The following is a 19,829-nucleotide window of genomic DNA, read 5'->3' as shown; positions in this document are numbered from 1 at the left end:
ACCTTGGGTTCACATTTGTCTTCACCTTTTCTCTGTTTCCCTAGTAATTCTAATTGGCAAAGACCGCACATACCTGTATTTTGGGGCGGGATCTCAGCGGCTCCTTCTCATTGGGAACAATGCGGATGTAGAAAATGCTTGGAAGGATGAAGATCAGACTTGGTGCTGATGTCGCTCCTGTGAAATAAGGACGAAAGAGACCGGATCTTATTGAAGCAAAGAGAAATCCAGGATCAAATGCATGAGACTAGTGGGTAATGGGTGGCTTACAATGCATGAGAAGCCTGCATTCCTTCCCTGGAGAAAGGCTCTATCATTCAGAGGTTATGGAGGGAAGAGAAGCAGAATGGAAATCTTGTATGGAAGAGGTAATGTGCCGGACAGGCTTACCAATGATTCCAAAGATGTCACGGATGTTGGGTACAAAGATCACAAGCAGGTTCACGAGGATAAGCAGGACAATGGCGATGGCGGTGTGTCTCGCCCAGTGGAAAGTCTTCCCTGGAAAGATAAGTTGCTGGATCGCCCGCCGGATCTGATAGAGAAGAAAGACAGACCTTTATTACTCCAACCATTCAATGTTGTTCCTCTAACAAAAGGGCGCCCCCTTCATCCACACCTAATCCCAAGTCATCTTTGACACCTCTGCCTGTAACAAATCCATAGCACAGTGAACTGAAAACAGCACTGCATGCTGCAAACCGCTCATCGTTGCAACATATCGGTTTAGTGACTATTGTTCTACAATAAATAGTGCCCCATCACCATACTCCTGTGCTTGGATGGAATATCTTGTAAGTAACCGGTACTACAAGACTGAGCGCTCATAAAGTCACTTTCTTTTGAACACTGTAACATTTCCACCTAATTAAGTACCTGTTGCCATTACTCGTGCAGACTGGTGTATTCATGGATTGTGAACTTCTGCTCCTAACCCTCACCCTCGTGCACAGTGAGCTATTGCTCTGGTGAAAACTTTAGTTAAGCGCCATCTCCTGCTATTTTGGCTTGAGGGGTGGAAGATAATATCAATTCTCATCTTTTCATGAATAAATTGTTTTAAAAAAAGGAACCTCCTGCGCTCTACAGTTTGCTCTCATTTTCACTCTAAGTGTTGCACCTAATTCCTTTTTTGCCTCCACATGTAAACCTCATTCTCACTTGCCTCAGATCATTCCAAGTCACCACCTGGCTAACTTGCCACTTTTGTAGAAGACAGGAGCACATGACCTACCACCTGAACATCTCCATTGTACAACACAGGGGAACAAAAGGGAATTTACCAGAGAAGATATTCTTGTCAGAAACAGATTGTACAGAACAATCATAGACTTATTCCCATAACACTCTGAGATGAATCAGAATAAATAAATCTGAAAGAAACTGTAGAATGTAGACCTCAATAGGCCTCTTTTCAAAGTGAGATGCGCCAGGATGGTGGGGCTGTCAGAGCAGATAGGGAAATAAAAAGTTATATGTAACAACAGTTTTCCAGCATTGGAATGTTTTATATAGCCAAATGTGACCACCACCCTCATCTTCTGGCGTCTGTTTATATATAGTCTTAACACCCCAGAACTTTGAAGACAGAATGTGTGTGGCCCTTTGAAGGAATGTAGTTCAGAGTACAATTTCTTCATTGGCTGAAGTTCAGGCCTTACTAATATGACGAATGCACTACTAAATGCACCAATGAACGAGAATGATTCAAATACTAGACTTCATGAGATATACCAATGCTGGAGAACTGATGTTACAGGTAAGGAAGGTTTTCTTCTTCAGTATTGGATGTTTCATAGGTTTACCAGCTTGAATCAAACTAGCAAGCAGAAGGGCAACAGGAAAGAAGGGACGGTGGGGTAAAGCTTGCGTTATCTGAACAAGTTCCACAACACTGTTTGTCCTACTAAATATTTCCTTCTGGTCACCCTACTGGGACAATGATGCTAATGAAAATGTGGCAGCTTTTCCACCCAATGCCCGGCAGGTGTCCACAACCAGAAGACCGACCATCTTTAATATGCCCCTGACTTGGTATGCTCTTGCCATTCTCTAGAACGGTGACAACAGTTGATACATTTTGAAATAAATCTTGCAATGGCTTGCTTTGATACTACTTGCCTCTCTTTGTGTCCAAACCCCTCAAACTGCTGATCTGATATCATGAATTGTCCAACTGTTTTCTTACAATTCTGCAAGTGTAGCAAGACCTAAGTAGGGGTAGTTGGATTTAGAAAGAACACCGCCACAATCACTTGTATGTGGATGTGAAATTATGTTGTTACAGTATGAGCCTAAGATTAGTTCAGAGTATCGCCTTATTTTCATAGAAAAGTCTATATGCCCCCTACATGTTTGGAGGATGTCGAGGTGAGCAAGCCTACCTTCTTTCAGGAAAATAATTTGATCTTAGCTTTATGCATGGAATGACACTTGAATCTGATTAGAACTGTGCCATTTCTACTCAGTGGACTATACTTGACAACATTCAACTGATACAATAAGTAGTTCCTTTGTTGTGCAATGCAAAATACGTCTCTGAACCTTTCAATTGAGAGGCGATGCAAGTCTATCAATAATGCTTCACCCAGACTGAAGCTATAAGGATGAGGGTGTACTGTTGCCTCTTCATCTTGGCTCATACCTTTCAAACAAGGTAAAATAGAGGCAAGCCACAAGCAAAAAGGCAAAGCAAACCATGGCAACAAAAGTGTCTCCCCTTGAGCCACGAGCTGCTTGTACCTGATGGTAAAGGACTGGTACTCATTGTAATCCTCGTTTGCAAAGAGGTCCAGTCCAGAATACTGCGTGTCAATGACTCGGGCACTTCTCACACTTGTGATTGAATTCCTTGGTTCTTCTAATCACTTGGATTTCCTGGTGGGACTTTTGTTGATGGTGAAATGCTTTTGTTTGCCCTGTTCTAGGGGAGCTTTGCTTTAGTTGACAACATCCATGCCCCTGGATAACTAATACAATGCAATAATACTGTCCATTTTCATGTTCAACAAAGCATCTTTGCTGTGCCGTATAAAATACTAGTACATCTTCCAGTATGTGCAAAAGAGGCTGAGAAGACAACCTACTAGGTACAATGTGATACAGGGGGATAAAAATATCATTGTCTGGGCAATGAAACATGCAAGCAGTATTCCAACATGTGAGGGCTGCTCCAGTGTTGAAGTTGAGAGGTCCTCTGATGTCAGAATAGGTATAGATATCATCGTCAAGGGCACTGCTGAAAAGCGTGGGCCACGAGAAGTGATGACATTGGTCGCTGATGAGTGTTTCTTGGCTACTATTGACAAAGGAGGGGCTGTCAAAGAGAGGTGATGTATGGTATGGGTAACGGTATGGGTGATAAAAGAGCTTTTAGACATTTATTGGAAAAGGGGTGCACACATAATGATGGAGTCTGCAAAGCGGTAGAGGAGCTCTCCGATTCATTGGTATCCAATGGAGGATCCGCCACATTCTTCCACTTCTGAGACTTCTCGAAAGCAGCTGAATGTGGAGCACTCCTGGGCGTGGAGGTGGTAAAACCTGGCTTAAACAGAAATTGTGCTGCAGGGTATACAGCAGCTGTAGTACGCACCCCGGGATCAACGAAAGTTGTTTTGTTTTAGACATCTTGCATTAATAGTTCTATTCTCTGTATTAAGGTGTACAATGGTACTGCTGGCGTCTTTGTGATGGAAAGGTTAGTGTCAGAGGCTCTTCACTTGATTCCTCAGGAGGGAGAACATTTCCAACTGTGGTTAGGTGCACTATCAAAATACTGAGTTCTTAATAACGACCCACAAAAATGTGGGCTCCAGATTATCGTCTGCCACTATACACTATCATACCTCCATATCTATGCCCCATGTGGGTACATATTTCTTCAAGATACATAGATATGGAGTGAAGAATAGTAAATCTATGCCTACCTCTATGTACTTACCTGGATGACACGGTGGTAGTCGTTATATTTGTAGGTCAAAATATTTGACTATGATATTCTGACAGTGACTCTAAATGGGTACAGTACAGACATAGTTTTAGCCATGTCTGTAATGCTCCTTGATGGCTTGAAATGAATTTTTTCATCTTCTCCCCAAAAAAGGTTAGACCCACTGAAGAGCATATTCAATTATCTCCATCTTGATTTCTGGTTAAAAATTCTCGGCTTTAAGCCAACTTGTCTTCTGACAATCTCGCTAGCCTGATGGCAACATCTTACTCCACCAACATCCACTGAATTGTTAATGGCTTGATGATTTGTCTTATTCTCTGTCTTTTGTGATGGCTGTGGGCTCCTGTTGGCTGCCCCTAAGAAGTCAGGGCCTTTAGCTATGTCCCATGATTCAATCATATCTGAATCTATCTGCAAAACGCTTTTAGCTCTCACCAGTGACAGGTGATGTATTCATTTCTACACCAAGAGCACTGTTTCTTGCCTTAGAACATGAATGTTTCCTTCTGGACTCAAAACAATCATAGACTCCAACTTGGCTTGGCTGGGTGAGCCTAGGGGGCATAGTTAGGCGCTTTACATTTCTTGTTTGACTGGGTCCCATAAAATACTGCTGGGAAAAGGGTTCTCAATAGGTGAGGATCCGCTTAACAAGAACAGCCCAGAACTGGCACCATAAAGAATTTCTTTGCCGGTACCTACAAAAGGTTGTACAAAAAATATGTTTTAGACCCTCCTTTTCAAAGATATTCTGGATGCTCTTGCAGCCTATTTCATGAGCATTTGGTACTTGGTAACTTCAACTTGCAATAGGATGGGCAAGCTAAACTCCTTGGCGATGCTCTGAGGAAAAGCTATCCAAGAGCCATTGACAACTCTGTCGTCATCGAACTTCTCTTTAACGACATCCTGGTTCTTCAGGAACTCTCTGGTCAAAGGGGTTATGAATAAACTGCGATTGCTACTTTCACACATCCAATTCTTGGCCATGCCATGAGGCACTCTGGGGCACACTACTCAATTGGGTGAGGGTGGGAGGTGATCTTGGTTCAATTTATGGCTTCAATGCATTGGGGAATTTGGCAGTGTTGAGGGGTAGAGGCCGCTGACTAGGCTGAGGCGTAGTCGAGGAGAGGACTGCACTCTGGCATCATCTGTCCAAGCCTCCGTTCAGAAAGCTAATGGTATGCAAAATTCTCAGCGCAGCCAATAAAGCACCCTTCTGGTCCTTTATTTCTTGGCCCTGCTGGTAAAATTTTGACAAATTTCGCATCCCTTCTGAATCTGTTTGGATACAGACAAATGTATGTCTTACGGATCTTCCTAGAAATCAATCTTATTTCTACATCACCATAATTATTAGAAGAGGGCGATGTCCTTGGAGGCTCAGCCATGCGGCAGACTAGCTCTCAACGGAGTACAGGCCCATGTTTACTAGGATTCTGCCGAAGCCTTAGAACAAAATGAGTCTTTAATAAGCTGCAGGGTTTCATGCAGGCATGCTTTAAGAAAATGTTACATACCTGTAAAAGTAGTTTTTAACTTACACCCATCACAGATTTACATACTGTGGGCAACTGGGCTTGGAATATTATCTTATTTTTCTGAAAAGGGAAAAAGTGGATGTAGACCACATTTATTCCACAATGACTGACTTCAGCATCAACCCAAAGCCAAAATTGTCCCACATCTCACTGGCATCTTCAGAATCTTTTGGTTTGACTTCAGGTTGGAAAGCATTGGTGGCATTAATAGAAAACAAAACTGAAAGCAATGGTTTTGAAGCTCATGGACTAGAGGGACACCAATGACAATTAATCTTCTTGTGCTCTACGTTTCATATGAAACATTGAAAGGCATTCTGAATTACACACATATCTGACATATCACTTGTGCTTAGGTCCCATCATCTCCAGTTACTGCTACCCCTAGTTATCTTACACAGCAAAGATGTCTCATATGTCGCACTTCCCCCCATAATCAATTAAACAAGTACTGATTAAAGCAGATGCTTGATCCAATATGTATTGCCTGAAGCACAATGCACCCACTTTGCGCTGTTTTTAGATTCTGGCGGAGTGGGACATCTACCAAAAAGTCACAGGACGCTCCGTCTTTCTTAGAGTGCCGTTGACATCAAAACACTCTAAATACAGCAGACGGTACATCTACCACTTCTTGGCGGAAAACAGCTAGAACTACGCAGCCAGAACTAAGCAGTACCATTACAACGCGGCAATACAACGGATGCGTTGTTACCACGCGCTCCATTACCACGCAAGATGTTACAACGACTTACATTAGGGAATGTGTTGTTGGATTTTAAATCCAACACCTTCCATACTGTTGCACAGACTGGAGTTGGAATAGTAATATATACTATTCCAAAGTCCGCTTCCTTAAGGTAAGTCGTTGTAACGACTTGCGTTGTAATGTGTTTGTTATATTACCCATGTTGTAATGGTATGCGTTGTAAAAGCATGCGTGATTGTGTCATACATTTCTTTTTGGCAGATGTCTAGCGTCCGCCAAATTCTAACTAAGGCCATTGACACCAGACATATTGTAGATTTGTCACATACTTTATGTTTGGCTTCCAGCAGAGGCTATGCTTTGTCAGGAGTGGCCATGAGAATTAGAAGGTGTTAGATGCACAGTCGCCTCAAAAGAAATTGGCAAAGTTCATGCTTGCCTAGGACACAAGTTTAAAAAAAGACAGTTTGATAAATGAGATACCCAAAAGCGGGCAGAACTCAGCTGAAACACTTTAGTTCTACAGAGGTATTAAGAAATCTTCAATTGTTTATGGGAAACTTACCGGGAACAAAACCACAGGAACCGTCAATGTCACCGCTACAAGTACGGCAAGTCGCACGCAGAGGATCAGCTTGTCCAAGGGGTCCACTTTACTGTAGGTGTGTAACATCTCCGCCTCAACGTTGCCTGGAGCAAAGGAAGGGTGAGGATTGTATAAGTGAAGTGCGATTTGCCTTGAACACAGTTTCAATTGCGGGATCCTTTAACCTTCTCTAACATAAAAAAAACCTGAATAGTCTCCTGCCCTTAAAGAAGTCTATTTCAGGTTTCTAAACTAAGAGATTTTAGAATAACCAGAAGCTGTATGAGCATTTGATGATGCACTTATTTTAGGAGAAGTACCTAAATTTTATAGCTACCATACCTCTGACACTTTTGGAGACCTCGCTTAAAGCCTGTTACCGGGCAGCTGCCTGTAGTTTAGCCATCATTCATAGGTAGCGCCATTTGTGTATTTATAGGAAGTTGTACACTCAAAGAGATATCAAACACTTGCAGAAATGCCTATACAGTTATATATGGGATTAAGTACCCCCGCCATACATTATAAGACTTTCGCAAATCACAGAGGAGTTCCATAGCCATTTAGAGGAACAAGGCTAACCCCAAACTGCATTATAAGGTCATGGAACACTGAGGTGACTTGCTATATCCTTAACATGTATGGCAGAGGGTATTTTATTAGTTATTGCTCTTTCATATAAAAGAGAACATGTTGTTGCAGGCTTGAAAAATAACTGAATACAGTGTGAAATTAAACACAACAAAGTGCAGCTAGAAATATGTTGCACAAAGATATTAGAATCAGTTTAATATAAAACAAACTTTAAAAGTGCTGCGGTTCAGAATCTGTTGAAGAAAGGCAGAGTGAGTCTATTATTTTCTGTAATTACCAGCAGAGTGCAAAACTAAACATGTTGCAATAAATATCTACTTTCTTCTGATCACTGTTTATTTTTTAAAATGATCAGAAAAATTAAAAGCCATTTTCCTTTTTCATTGTGCTGGTCAAACTGGAGCTGCAATTACTCTCTGAACTGCCTTTCCCCTTGGCTGCTGGCAGCAGCCAAGGTGACATCAGAACTCGAGTGTAATAACTTATTACAGTTGAACAGCTACATCATTTCATTATTACAGGTGACTAGAGACATCAAAAGTCACTTACAATATGGACATTGGAGGCAGGATTTTATACAGGGTGTGCTGGCTTCCATGCATTATAGCAGGTCTCTTGCTTTTAAAGGTAGCTTTAATATGATGTGATGGTCCTCGCTTGATGCATATCATTGCAGAAAAACTCAAACTTGCAGATATGTATGTACATTTATGCCCAGTTCCTCATCTGTAGATCTGCATATATGTTTATAGGTGGCCTCTTCCTAGTACATGTGTCTAAATCCTTATGGGAACATTTCAATGAACAAACATGTATTCCTTTCGGGCACGTTTTTTGCTAATAGATGACTTTGTTAACGTGTTTACCTCATGAACAATTTTTTTTCCACAATTTATTGTAGCAGTTGCAAAAATGCCAAAGCCTTAAAAAGTGATTGCTTATTTAGAGAGATGTCTGTATCTTTAAACAAGACCCATCTCTTGAAAAGAATATCTGTTTGAGAGGGATCACTTATAGAAATACAGAGATGATCCCTCGCATGTGGAGATGTCTCTATGTCTGAACCCTCTCTTGTAGAGATGCTTTAATCTTTAAAGGGCGGTCCATTGAATAGAGAGATACCTTTATCTTTATGAATGGTCCCTCGCATGTTGAGATGTCTCATTTTTAGAGGCGATCCCTCAGAGATACCTGATTTTTTTATATTTGATGCCTCACACACAGATGTGCCTGGATCTTTACAGACGATCCTTTTAATCTAAAGATGCCTGTTTCTTTGTGTGTGATTCCTAACATGTAGAGAAACCTGCATCTTTATGAGCGACCCATCACCTGGTGGTCCCCTGCATGTCGATATCTCGATCTCCAATGGTCCCTGGCATGTCCACGAGTCGGTGTCTTTTCCCGTGTTGAAGGAATGTTCATAGGTCTTCTTGTGAGAAGTCCCTTACTTGTATTTTTAGACGCTATCCCTGGCACGTAAAGATATTTCTATTTTCAGAAAAGATAACTTCTGGTAGAAATGTAAATATCTTAATGGAAGCTCCTTCATTTGTAGAGAGGTCTCTATTCTTTTTTAGATATCCATTTCGAAGCGTTTATCATCTTTAAGGAAATATGTCTTAAAAAAAAGGGGCCCTTCTCTTTCAAAAGTGAATCTAACTCTAAGGGAAACCCTCACAGTGAGAAATATCTGTGCGTATCAATGAGGTCCTTGACAATGATTAAATCTTGGCGTGCTTCTTTCCCGCTTACCGTAGAAAGTCAGGTATCCAAAGATGGCCGTCAGAAGATACATGACGAACATGGCCAAGATGGAGACATTGGCCACATTTTGCATTCTCTTCTTCGTCGCGCTACAGGGGGGGAAAGAAGTAAAAAGACCGTGAGGTAACCTATTTCCTAGCAGAGATGCCAATGTATTCACCCTAAGGGACATTTGCTACTAGGTTTGAGCACCTGCAGCCCTTTACACATTTATTAATGGCGTCCTGCAGCTCTGCGAATGCAGGGACCTCAAAGAAATGTGTTTTCGGTCACAACAACAAGCAGCAGCATCTTTTGAGTTCAAGGGACCAAATCGCGACAGCAAGCATGTCTCGTGCACATTACATTAAATATATTATTTGCTCTTAAGGGACAAAGACATTAGTATGAATGTAGTTATCCTTCCTATGTCAGAATCATACAGAATTTCAAATACCCAGATAGAAAGAAACCGAAATGTGACATCCAAGGGTAGGCTGCAGTCTTTCACATCTTCTTTAGAAACAGACCTGTAAGCTACTGGTTCTATGGCACCATCAAGCCTCCTGCCCCATCCAGGGCTGCCTTAGGCGGCCAGGTTTGCATGGCTTTCTAGCACTTGTGCATATGGAACGGATGCAGAGGTTAGCCTGAGTTAATCAACAGTGATGCAACAAGTCTGCAGAGATATCACTGTATTATCTCCTGGGTTTTCAAACTAATCCTGGGGCAGAGGCTTCCAACTCTCACTGAAAACACAGGGCCAATCATCAGCCAAGCACCCACTAGTTCTTTCACAGACACTTAAGCTTCGAGTTCAAGCATGTTGATCTGGATAGACTGCACAGGTCCACACCGCAAATGTACATAGCTGCAGCATCGCATGGCTGGCTCGAAACACAGGATCCTCCCTCCAAATTCTCAGCCTCCATCTAGTGAGACAACCCAGCCCGAAAGAGACACTCAGTCCATACACGACTCAAAGATGAAGCAGACCTTCTAAAGCAAGAGCTGGAACGATTCTGGGAATTCCTTGATCTACCCAATCACTCAAAAATCTCTAATAGTTTGTGATGCTATTCCTTCTGCTCTGGTAGCTCTCACTCCCCAAGCTGCAGTCCTAGCAGTACAAGTGCATCTCAAGCAGAGTGCATAGGTAACCGCGTTACCTTGGGTCTCCTACCTGGTGCAAGTCTACTGTCTGGAGATTAAGGATACCAACAGGCATTGAACGACAAGGCCACTTCAGCACTACTCAGAAAGGATCCCAAAGCAGCCACGTCAACATCGGTCTCAATGCCATCGTCAGCAGAGCAACATATCCTACACTCCCATCTGGAAGGGGGCCCTACTCCATATTGCTCATGAGCTATGTGTGACATGTATAACAAATACGCCACAGAAATATCTTTGACATTGAGAAAAATAAAATGCAATTTAAACCAGAGACAACAATAGACATGGATGTGAACCCCACACACTTGGAAGATCTTCTCAATCTAGACTAGAGCGATTCTCACCTGCGCAGCTCTGTGTAGATAGGAAGGACTTCAGGGTGACAGACGAAGGCAAAGGCCAAGATGGGAATGGTGTACGCCGTCTAGAAAACAAATGAAAGAGCGTAATGGGGCACAGCGAATGAAAGGGCATAATAGCTTGTAGAAAGAGCGAATGAACAGGCTTCTTAGCCTTTCTAGAGAGAGAATTTCCCCCTCACCCTCTGAACGCTGTAGTCCCTCTTCCCAGAGAAGAAAACAAGTTACTTACCTGTAAATACAGTTATCCAGTATTGGTATCTTTCATAGATTCACATGCCTGAATCATTCCCCGTCGCCGAGGCGGGAATGGAACTCCCGCCTCGGCGACGGGGAATGATTCAAGCATGTGAATCTATGAAAGATACCCTAATACTGGATAAGAAAACAAGTTACTTACCTGTAACTTCAGTTATCCAGTATTGGTATCTTTCAGAGATTCACATGCCTGAATCATTCCCCGTCGCCGAGGCGGGAGTCCCACTCCCGCCTCGGCGACGGGGAATGATTCAGGCATGTGAATCTATGAAAGATACCCCAATACTGGATAGAAGACTAAACACTATGATGAAGAAAGTGTTTACTTCAATATCTCACAACATCGAAATGGAAATAAGCCCATTTTACCACCTACAAACAGAACACATACCTCTCCCAAGAGAGGAACTAACACCCCATCTCATTTCCAAATGTGACTTCTATAGAAAGGCCAGGTATTGATTGGGAATAAGTAAACCATTTAATTCCTACTCTGAGGAGTGGAAATGCACTCCCCTCTCCATCCTTGAAAAGAATGCTTTTAGCCCAGTGTTTGCTTCTAAAGGTTCTGTCATCAATGTATGAGGCACCGTGTTCAGGTTCCACATTGGTGTTGGTGCCGCCCTCAGTGGTGCTACACTTTTAAATTTTTCCAGGAATCTTTTCACCACCCGAAGTGTGACAAGACTGCTCCTCGTTGTACTTCTGGTTTAGGCCACTATTGAAGCCAGGTGGACCTTCAGTGACGCGCAGGCCAGGCCGCTGTCTAGTAGAGGGGTAAGGTATGTTATTGCCGTCTAGTGCTCTGTCCTTGCTTTCATCTTCTTGTTGTCCCTGCACCAGTGGAGATACTTGCTACACTTCTCCATGCAGCACTTCATTGTGCTTGGTTTTCTAGCCTCCCTTAGGATTTCCATTTTCCTGGGAGGAAGCTGCAGTAATTCTAGGGATTCAGGAGCCACGCCGGTAGGTTGAGTGTGGCTGCTTCCGGGTGGCACACCTTTCCGCTTTGCATGGCTAACAGATCCTGTGTTGCCTTGCTTGGAATCATCTGTTCTCTGGAGATTTACAGCAGGCCTGAATACCATGCCTGGCTGGCCCACTGTAGGGCTATGAGATTAAGTGTTCCCCCTTGCTGTCTAGCTTGTGATCAGGGAAATCTGCGGAAAGGCTTATACAAATCTCCCTGACCACTCCATCGACAGGGCATTCCCCTTGGATTGGTGGTGTGAAAATCTGGACGCGAAGTCTTGGCATCTTGCGTTTTTTGGACGCTGGATAGACCAAGGTCTTTCAAGGACTCCTGGGGCTTCTGGGTACTTCCCATGGCGTGGTGTGCTAGTCTCTGTTGGCGTCAAACCTTGAGGGTTTTCAGCACAAACTCAGTGAAGACTTCACAATCTTCGTTCATATTATTTTTCGTCAGGGACAGATTGCAGACCTCTTGTAGATCCCTCTGCGCAAACTTGTTGTGGCAGATGGGACAGAATCTAAAAGGGGTATTTTTTATGACCCTCTGCTGCCTCTCTCCTCTTCATTCTCCGCCACATGGGTGTTACCGGGTTGAGAAGGCTCCCTTTCTCTGTACGTACGGTCTTCTCATGGCCTTCGCTGTTCTTTGGTGTTTTCCTGTCTTTTCCTCTGAAATTCAGTGGGATTCTTCTAAGCTTTTCTGTCGTGCTTCCAGACCCAACGGCAGAAAAAAGAATCTGAAGATAGCTACCATGCACAGGAACTCCTGGGGCGTCGTCTGACATCACACAATGGATGAACTTACCACTAAATGCAGTTATGCGCACGTTTCATGTTCCCCACCAGGCTGCATTACACAGTCTGGTGGGGAACATGCTGAGCCTCCCATTCCACGTCTGACCACCGAGACACGGCGCTCAGAGCAATCACAACAGTGCATTGCAGTGTTGTGATTGGCTTAGGGGGAGGGTGCCTGTGTGCTTCCTGCTTCCCCACAGAAAGACCAGGGACGGCAGCAGCTGCAGCAAGGAGGTAAGCGTGTTTATAAAAACTTTTGTGCCACCCCCTCAGTGACTACCCCTTTTCTCCACTCTCGTTCCCTGCCAGAAAGAGAATCATGGTGCAAATCAGGGGTTTACGCACGGGTCAAAATTAACCGACCCAGTTGTAATCAGGTCCATAATGCTGCACATAGCAGAAAACAAGCCAACATGTACAAACATTTTGTAAAACAAGATGTGCGTTTTTAGTCTTCAACGTCCAGTTATGTTGCACATCTTCTCTCCAGTTTCCGGTTTTCTGTGTTCACACTATAGGAGCAATGAAAGCACCTAGTTCAATTACCAAACAACCGGGCAAAACAGTACATATATGTTAAGTATGTGTATCACCAGAAGGCACTTATGACATCACACCTTAAATAGTCTTTTTCTTTAGTCGCAAATCAATTGTATTTTGGATTTAATTTATTTGTACTGTACAGTTTAGTTATAATGAGCAGGTATACTTATATTGTAAACCCTATCATACTATGTTAACTTGCTTAAATGTCATTTTGGATATTTTATTTCCTTCCTGTTATGGAAAGCACTGTTACCTAAAAGGCCTTGTATAAAAAATAAAATGAACACAAAATAAATCAATCTATACTACTATTATAAAGAGAGAACTGTGACCTTTGAGCCAGGTAAACTCGAAAACTACACCACCAATCCAAACACCCAATACATGTTTGAAAACGTCAGGACAAGCAGGAGGACATAGGATATATAAAAAAATATATATATACCTTATTTCAAAAATGTACGATTAAAAAAAAAGTAGTCCCTTGGAAGTAGCGCCGGCCGGCCACGACGTGCGTGCTGACAGCAGCGCGGGGAGGAGCGGCGTACAGGAGCCCGAGGAACAGCGGTGGACATGAGCGCGGGGAGGTGCGGCGCTGAAATGTCAACACAGAATGAAAAGGGAGGAGCGGTGAGCGTCGGACAAGCGGTGAGGCGCTGATATGTCTCCACAGAATCAAAAGGGAGGAGCTGTGAGCGCGGGCGGGGGCCATGAACACTGACAGCGGTGGACATGAGCGCTGGGAAGTGCGGCGCAGAAATGTCTACACAGAATGAAAAGGGAGGAGCGGTGAGCGTCGGACAAGCAGTGAGGCGGAGTGGCGCTGAAATGTCTCCACAGAATCAAAAGGGAGGAGCTGTGAGCGCGGGCAGGGGCCATGAACACTGATTGCTCACAAGCCTTTTGCTCCCGGACAACGTCGGGGCGGGCTGCTAGTAATTAAATAAAGGCAGATGCAAAATGTTATGAAGCAACTCTTACTTTGATAATGGTGTCCAATGTAAACACAAACTTTCAACTTTCAAGAATAATGAAACAAGACACTATGATGACAAAGAAGGATTCACTCTTTTGGTCGTGTTCGAATTGCATTTCATTTTGTAGGATTTTTGTTTACTGCTGCAAAGAAAATCCTTTCCCAAATACATGGATTGGGGATACTGAAATCTGCAAATTATGCTGGAGGTGGAATAAATGGCGAGATTGGCAAATCTAAAAGTCCTTGGGAAATACAGCGGTGGCTCGGACTATGGACTTTTAGCCTTAAATGGTTGCCTTATTTTTATCGATTAATCCAGTGAACATGGGAATTGACCAAAAGGTGATCAAAACAGATGTAAAATCCCTCATTCCCAGCGTGACACACTTGGCCACTGGACTATGTACTCTACAAGTTCATTCTTTACAATACTTCTCAGCCTCTTCTTTCTGCCCCAGGTCAGAGGAAGCATCTCTAAGACCCTCACCACGGCTGGCCATTTTAGTTGCAATATTTGCGATAACGCCTATAAACCCACATATCGCAGTTAGGAGGTTGGAGGCTGACACCGCACTGCTGCAGTTTCCCCCTGATACATTTCAGCAGGTCAAACAGGCCAAAATATGCTGGGAGAAAAATGCCCAATAATTACAGAGACATATCAATTGTGGTGCAGAAAGCACCAAAATCTGCATGTTATGCCCCATTAACGCCACACTCTGATTGTGAATTATTTACTTGAGCCGATAAATTCCTAGAGAGCAGAGTCGATTTTAACATTTCTGATAAAATCTTGTCTCAAACATAGGGCCACTAGTAATGAGGGCAAAAAAGTAATGCAGCTCTCAGTTTCAGTTCTGAAATCATTGACAAGCAGGGTGTCTAAAATCTGTCAAGGGACCGTAGCAACTTATGTTCATCCCAAGATTCAGCAATTGAGAGTGACCCGCAACTTCCTTTTTCTCCTACTCCCACAGTGTCTGCATATTTCAACACTTCGAATATGTTACCACTGCAATGCCATGCTGGGATGCGAGAACCTCTAAAGGGCGAAGCATGGAACAGAGTTTGGGCCATATGTATCAAGCGCATTCGCAAAGGCCGAAATTCACAAATGGTATGTATAAAGCAAAATCTGGTGCAAAACAAGGAATCGCAAAATTTGTGATTCCTTATTTTGCAATTGCATTTAAGGAATCGCAATTTTTGCAAAAAATTGCGATTCCTTAAAGGAAATGTATGAAGCTAAAAATATTAGCAAAATGTCCTTAAGGAATCGCAAATTACCACCAACTACTCGGTGGTAAGTTGCGAATTCCTTGAAAAATGCACATTGTTGCAATTTCCAAAGTGCCATGTGACGTACATACATGCCCTTAGGGCGCCACATGTGCACCCATGCATATTTCAGGGGTGCAACAGGGTATCCTGTGGACACCCCTGCACCCTTGAAATTAATCTCAATTTGCGATTAGCAAATTGCGAATTGCAAATTGAGAATAACTTCCCATTCATTCCTATGGCACTCCTGGCCCATAGAAATGAATGGGAAAGTATTCCTTAATTGCGATTCGCAATTTGCTAATCGCAATTAAGGGATTTTAAGAAATAGCAAAAAAAATGCGATTTTGTACATACATACCTATTTGCGATTCTCAAATAGCGATTTCTTAAAAATCGCTATTTGAGAATCGCAAATCAGGTTGATGATACATATGGCCTAAATGACGTCTCTTCCACACTTAGCACCAAACATTGTTAAAACGCATACCATACTGTCTTATTATTGTATGCACAGACGGCCATGTAGCAGTCTTGTATATTTCAATCACAGGCATGCTTCAAATCTAGAACCTGCCAATCCTATTTTGAGACCACCTTCAGCAAGAAATTCCAAATTAATTAAGAAGATAAAATGAGGCTTTGGGGGCAAAAAACAGCTAGAATTAATTTGCCAGTTATTGTGGGAGAAGATAGCACTTGCTTAGGACTGCCAGAAGGATACATGGCAAAAAGATATCCAAAATGTGGTTTCCAGGGCAGTAAAACTGCATATTCTAAAAATTCTATAATCTAAAAATACCACACTTTTGCTTTTTGCAATTTTTTGCAGCCCAAAGAGAGAATGGCCCATTGTCCACTATCTCACAGAAAAAATGAGCTTGCCTTTTCCAAAATAGAGTGTGTCTCGTATGTTCACCTAAGCTTCTGCATTTTCAGCATGAAGACATATTTAAACAAGCATTTGCAATGCGATATATCTCGCCTTTGAGACCTAATAAGTATTTAGCTATGAAACACATTATCCTGTGTATAGCAATTCTGGTATTTTACTGACCTCTGCTGGTCATTTCCTATCAACACATTAAAATAGAAACAGTTGCTAGAAAAAGTAGTCCATAAGCAAAAGCGGAGGCAGACAATTCCTAGGGGTCAGCTCCAAAATCCACACAAAGTGCATACAACAGATCTTCCAGACAGCACAAGCCCTGTTTAGGATCGACCTAAAAACAGGACAGAGTTGTTTTGAGGATACACAAATTGACAAAAAAAAGTGCTTGCACAAAATAGAATTTTCATAAACCGAACTACACATTTATCTGACCGCTATGTAAAATCTGTTTGGGGATGTGGCCAAGGATGTAGTAGATATGTATGCTTCTCTCATTCACAGGAGCTGTGCACATCCACTTCCTCCATTGATTATGTAGGGTTAGGGGATTTCAGGCAGGGGACAAACACCCCTATCGCCACTCTAGACCCTTATTCACCTTCGCTCCAGCAAGACATGAAAGGTAAGTATGTAGGATTTCATTTCCATGCCTAAATTAGGAGGGAGTAGAACAAAATCATTCATAATTCCCTGTGTGGGTCCTTTAAGGGACAAGCACTCTCTAGCAATGTTGCTGGAGGAAGGCGTGGCTTGCTGACATGTGCAGGTCCTAGCCTTTTACCTATAGGGTTACTGTGAGCCAATGAAGAGTAAACCAACAGGTGCACGCTGAAAGAGAAACATGCAGGTTAAGAGCCACTGTTTTGTTTCTTTTTAGGAAACAACTTCCCTATGGTGGTTTGTCTAAAAAAAAGCATGCTGAGCTGGCCACAAAAACATGGCACCCTGTGCAGTGTTCATCTTAATGTAAGCAAGGTCCAGTGCACACAACGAGTGTGTGTGATATAATTAATCACAGACAAATGACAAGGATGGAGTCGCACAAACATGTTCTTTTTGTGTCGTTTTATTGGAGGGTGGGTAGTTGGAACAAGAAAACCAGCCGACACGTGTTTCGTCAAGAAGGGTGTTAACCCGTGACTCTTCAGGGCTGTAAACGGGTCGGGTAAAATGGAGTCGGGGAACCGGTGATAATTCCAACCCGGTCCTGGTCGTGTTTGACACACAAAAACAGGAGGGCACTCTGCGGTGCGTTTTGTGTGAAAATCTAGCAAAATGAAAGGCTGCGCTGGCGGCGGGTATAGTCGTATGTAGCCACAGGAGTTTAAGCTTAGTAGCCTGGGAACTGTGTTGCAAGGGTGGTGATAATCGCCGGATGTGGGGATGTGTTCATCTTAGCCTAAAGTGCATCAGTGCACTTTTGGTAAAGAGACACCTCCAAGGTAAGCAGGGATCTCTCAATATGGCTGGCAGTTCTTCACCAGTGTTTAAATGACCCAATTAGTCTCTTAATCTGGTCATTTAGACACTTGCAAAGGACTCTCCATCGCACTTACGCACCCTGACTCTCTGGTTTTGGCAGGTACTCGATAGATTGAAATAGGTAAACCTCTCAATGGTCAGTGATCATAACAGAAAGGTCATTGAGTAGAGATGTGTTTGCCCAGGCAAGTTTCATGACCCAATTAGGTCAAACCAATGTGACCCAGGGCTTACGGTGCTTTGGCGCATTTCCAGGAGTAGCCGGCGGACATTGTACCAGAGGGTCGAAAAGTGATCCTTTTCCCAACTAAAGTGGTGTGAGGCCTCAGAACCTTCTCTCACCAATCCAAACCATTCTAAAAGAGTAGAACCAACAACATGTACACATGTTACTCTTAGTCAAAAAATAAGACTTGAGGAAAGGTGTTGAATCACCAAGTCAAATACATTGCTACTTTGGTAAGGAATGTTCTACTTTATTGCTGCCTGGAACCATCATTACACTGTCTGGTGACGGAAATAGCTCTTAGGCGTTACCTTAACATTTATTTCAATGTTCTGGCACAGTCCCAGAAAGGTTTCTGTACTACTGTGCACCGCTGCCATGCTCAACACCATACGGTGGTGTTGGAAACTTCTCTCGATATTTGCCCTCCTTAGGAAACATTCAGCTCTGGTGATGCAAGCGCCTCTGTGCCTTTGTCCTCCATCCTCCTAGCTAACATCTTGTGCCAGTCCTAAATGTTCTCTCGACCCTTGACCTCTACCACTGAGGCCAACATCTTGCACCACTACTCAAAAATCGTTTTTCAACAATTTTACAATTAATAAAACAATAACAATTCAAAAGTGTTTAAATACTAAAAACAATTTAAGAAACATATGTAAATCTGCTTTTCAGTTTAGAAATAACACTACAGTAAAATATGGCTGCGTGTAAGTATATACATTTGCAATAACAAGCATAGGTATTTCATTTATTCATTCATCAGGGCTATACTTATTTATGTCACTCAAAGTTGGTGATAGAAATTTCAACTGCAATGACAGTAAGCATATAAAGTTAATTAGCTGGTAATCTGTCGTTCTGCTTTCAGATCCACATAATCTGCAAAAAATTAGATGCCCGCTATAAATTGAAGCGTGTACCTATACAATCTAGAATGAGACATTGAATAAAACCGAACGCGAACATACATTATAGTTTGAAATAAACTTCTTTGCACCACAAGTTGTACAACACAGGTTGTGGTTGTCACCAGGTAGCCAGCACGGAGATGTTTTGACTCCAGATGATGCCTATACTGTTGTGGTAAAGACTACGGGGAGACTTTTTTCTCCCACCAATTTCCCAAACTGTTCACAAGGACAACCGGTACTTACATCATCAAGTAGGAGATACAATGATAGCTCCTCCACCCACTTTCAAGTTTAACAAGCATTAGAAATACAATAGGTCTCACATTTTTTTAGTTAGAGCTATTGGCATAGCTCAACATCTACCGCAGAAATTGCCACTTTGCAGGTGCTGAACAGAGCATTGCTCCATGAAACAGCCTGAAAGCCTAAAACAATGTTGATAGCCTACAAAATAAAAAGGCAGAACAGGATGACCAGGAGGAACTGCAGACGTATTGGGATGGCTATCGCAAGCAAACAATGAGTGAAATCGCATGGGCATGACCCAATGCACCAATAAAAACCCTGTATTTTTAAATGGCACAACAACGAACAAATAGCAATTCATGGGCATGCCAAAAGCCGATAGAGGAGATAACAACAGGTCTTGCAGACAGCGCATGCGAGCTGCCTAGGCTCGACCTAAAAAGGACAAGTGATGGAGCAAACATATTTTAATTCATTGGCAACCTAGAACTCTGTCTGGCACATTTAAAGTCATACAGAAGTTGCATCACACTCTGGACTGCTCTGGACTTCCTTGAACATGTATA

General features: G+C 42.7%; 1 protein-coding gene across 3 annotated transcripts in view; it reads right to left on the bottom strand.

Annotated features, from left to right (window-relative positions):
* The window catches only part of SLC38A5 (solute carrier family 38 member 5), a 414,747-nt gene that overhangs the window by 6,751 nt on the left and 388,167 nt on the right, over positions 1–19,829 (bottom strand). For all 3 annotated transcript variants that reach the window (XM_078664699.1, XM_078664701.1, XM_078664700.1), the window contains 5 exons: positions 10,655–10,734; positions 9,144–9,244; positions 6,774–6,898; positions 391–535; positions 74–177 (listed from right to left, as the gene is read on the bottom strand). In XM_078664699.1, the coding sequence (XP_078520825.1) occupies positions 74–177; positions 391–535; positions 6,774–6,898; positions 9,144–9,244; positions 10,655–10,734 (555 nt within the window). The remainder of the gene's footprint in view (positions 1–73; positions 178–390; positions 536–6,773; positions 6,899–9,143; positions 9,245–10,654; positions 10,735–19,829) is intronic.

The sequence above is a fragment of the Lissotriton helveticus genome, chromosome 10 (assembly GCF_964261635.1).
Source record: "Lissotriton helveticus chromosome 10, aLisHel1.1, whole genome shotgun sequence".
In the NCBI taxonomy this organism is placed as follows: Eukaryota; Metazoa; Chordata; class Amphibia; order Caudata; family Salamandridae; genus Lissotriton; species Lissotriton helveticus.
This window is presented reverse-complemented; position numbering and strand designations above follow the sequence as displayed.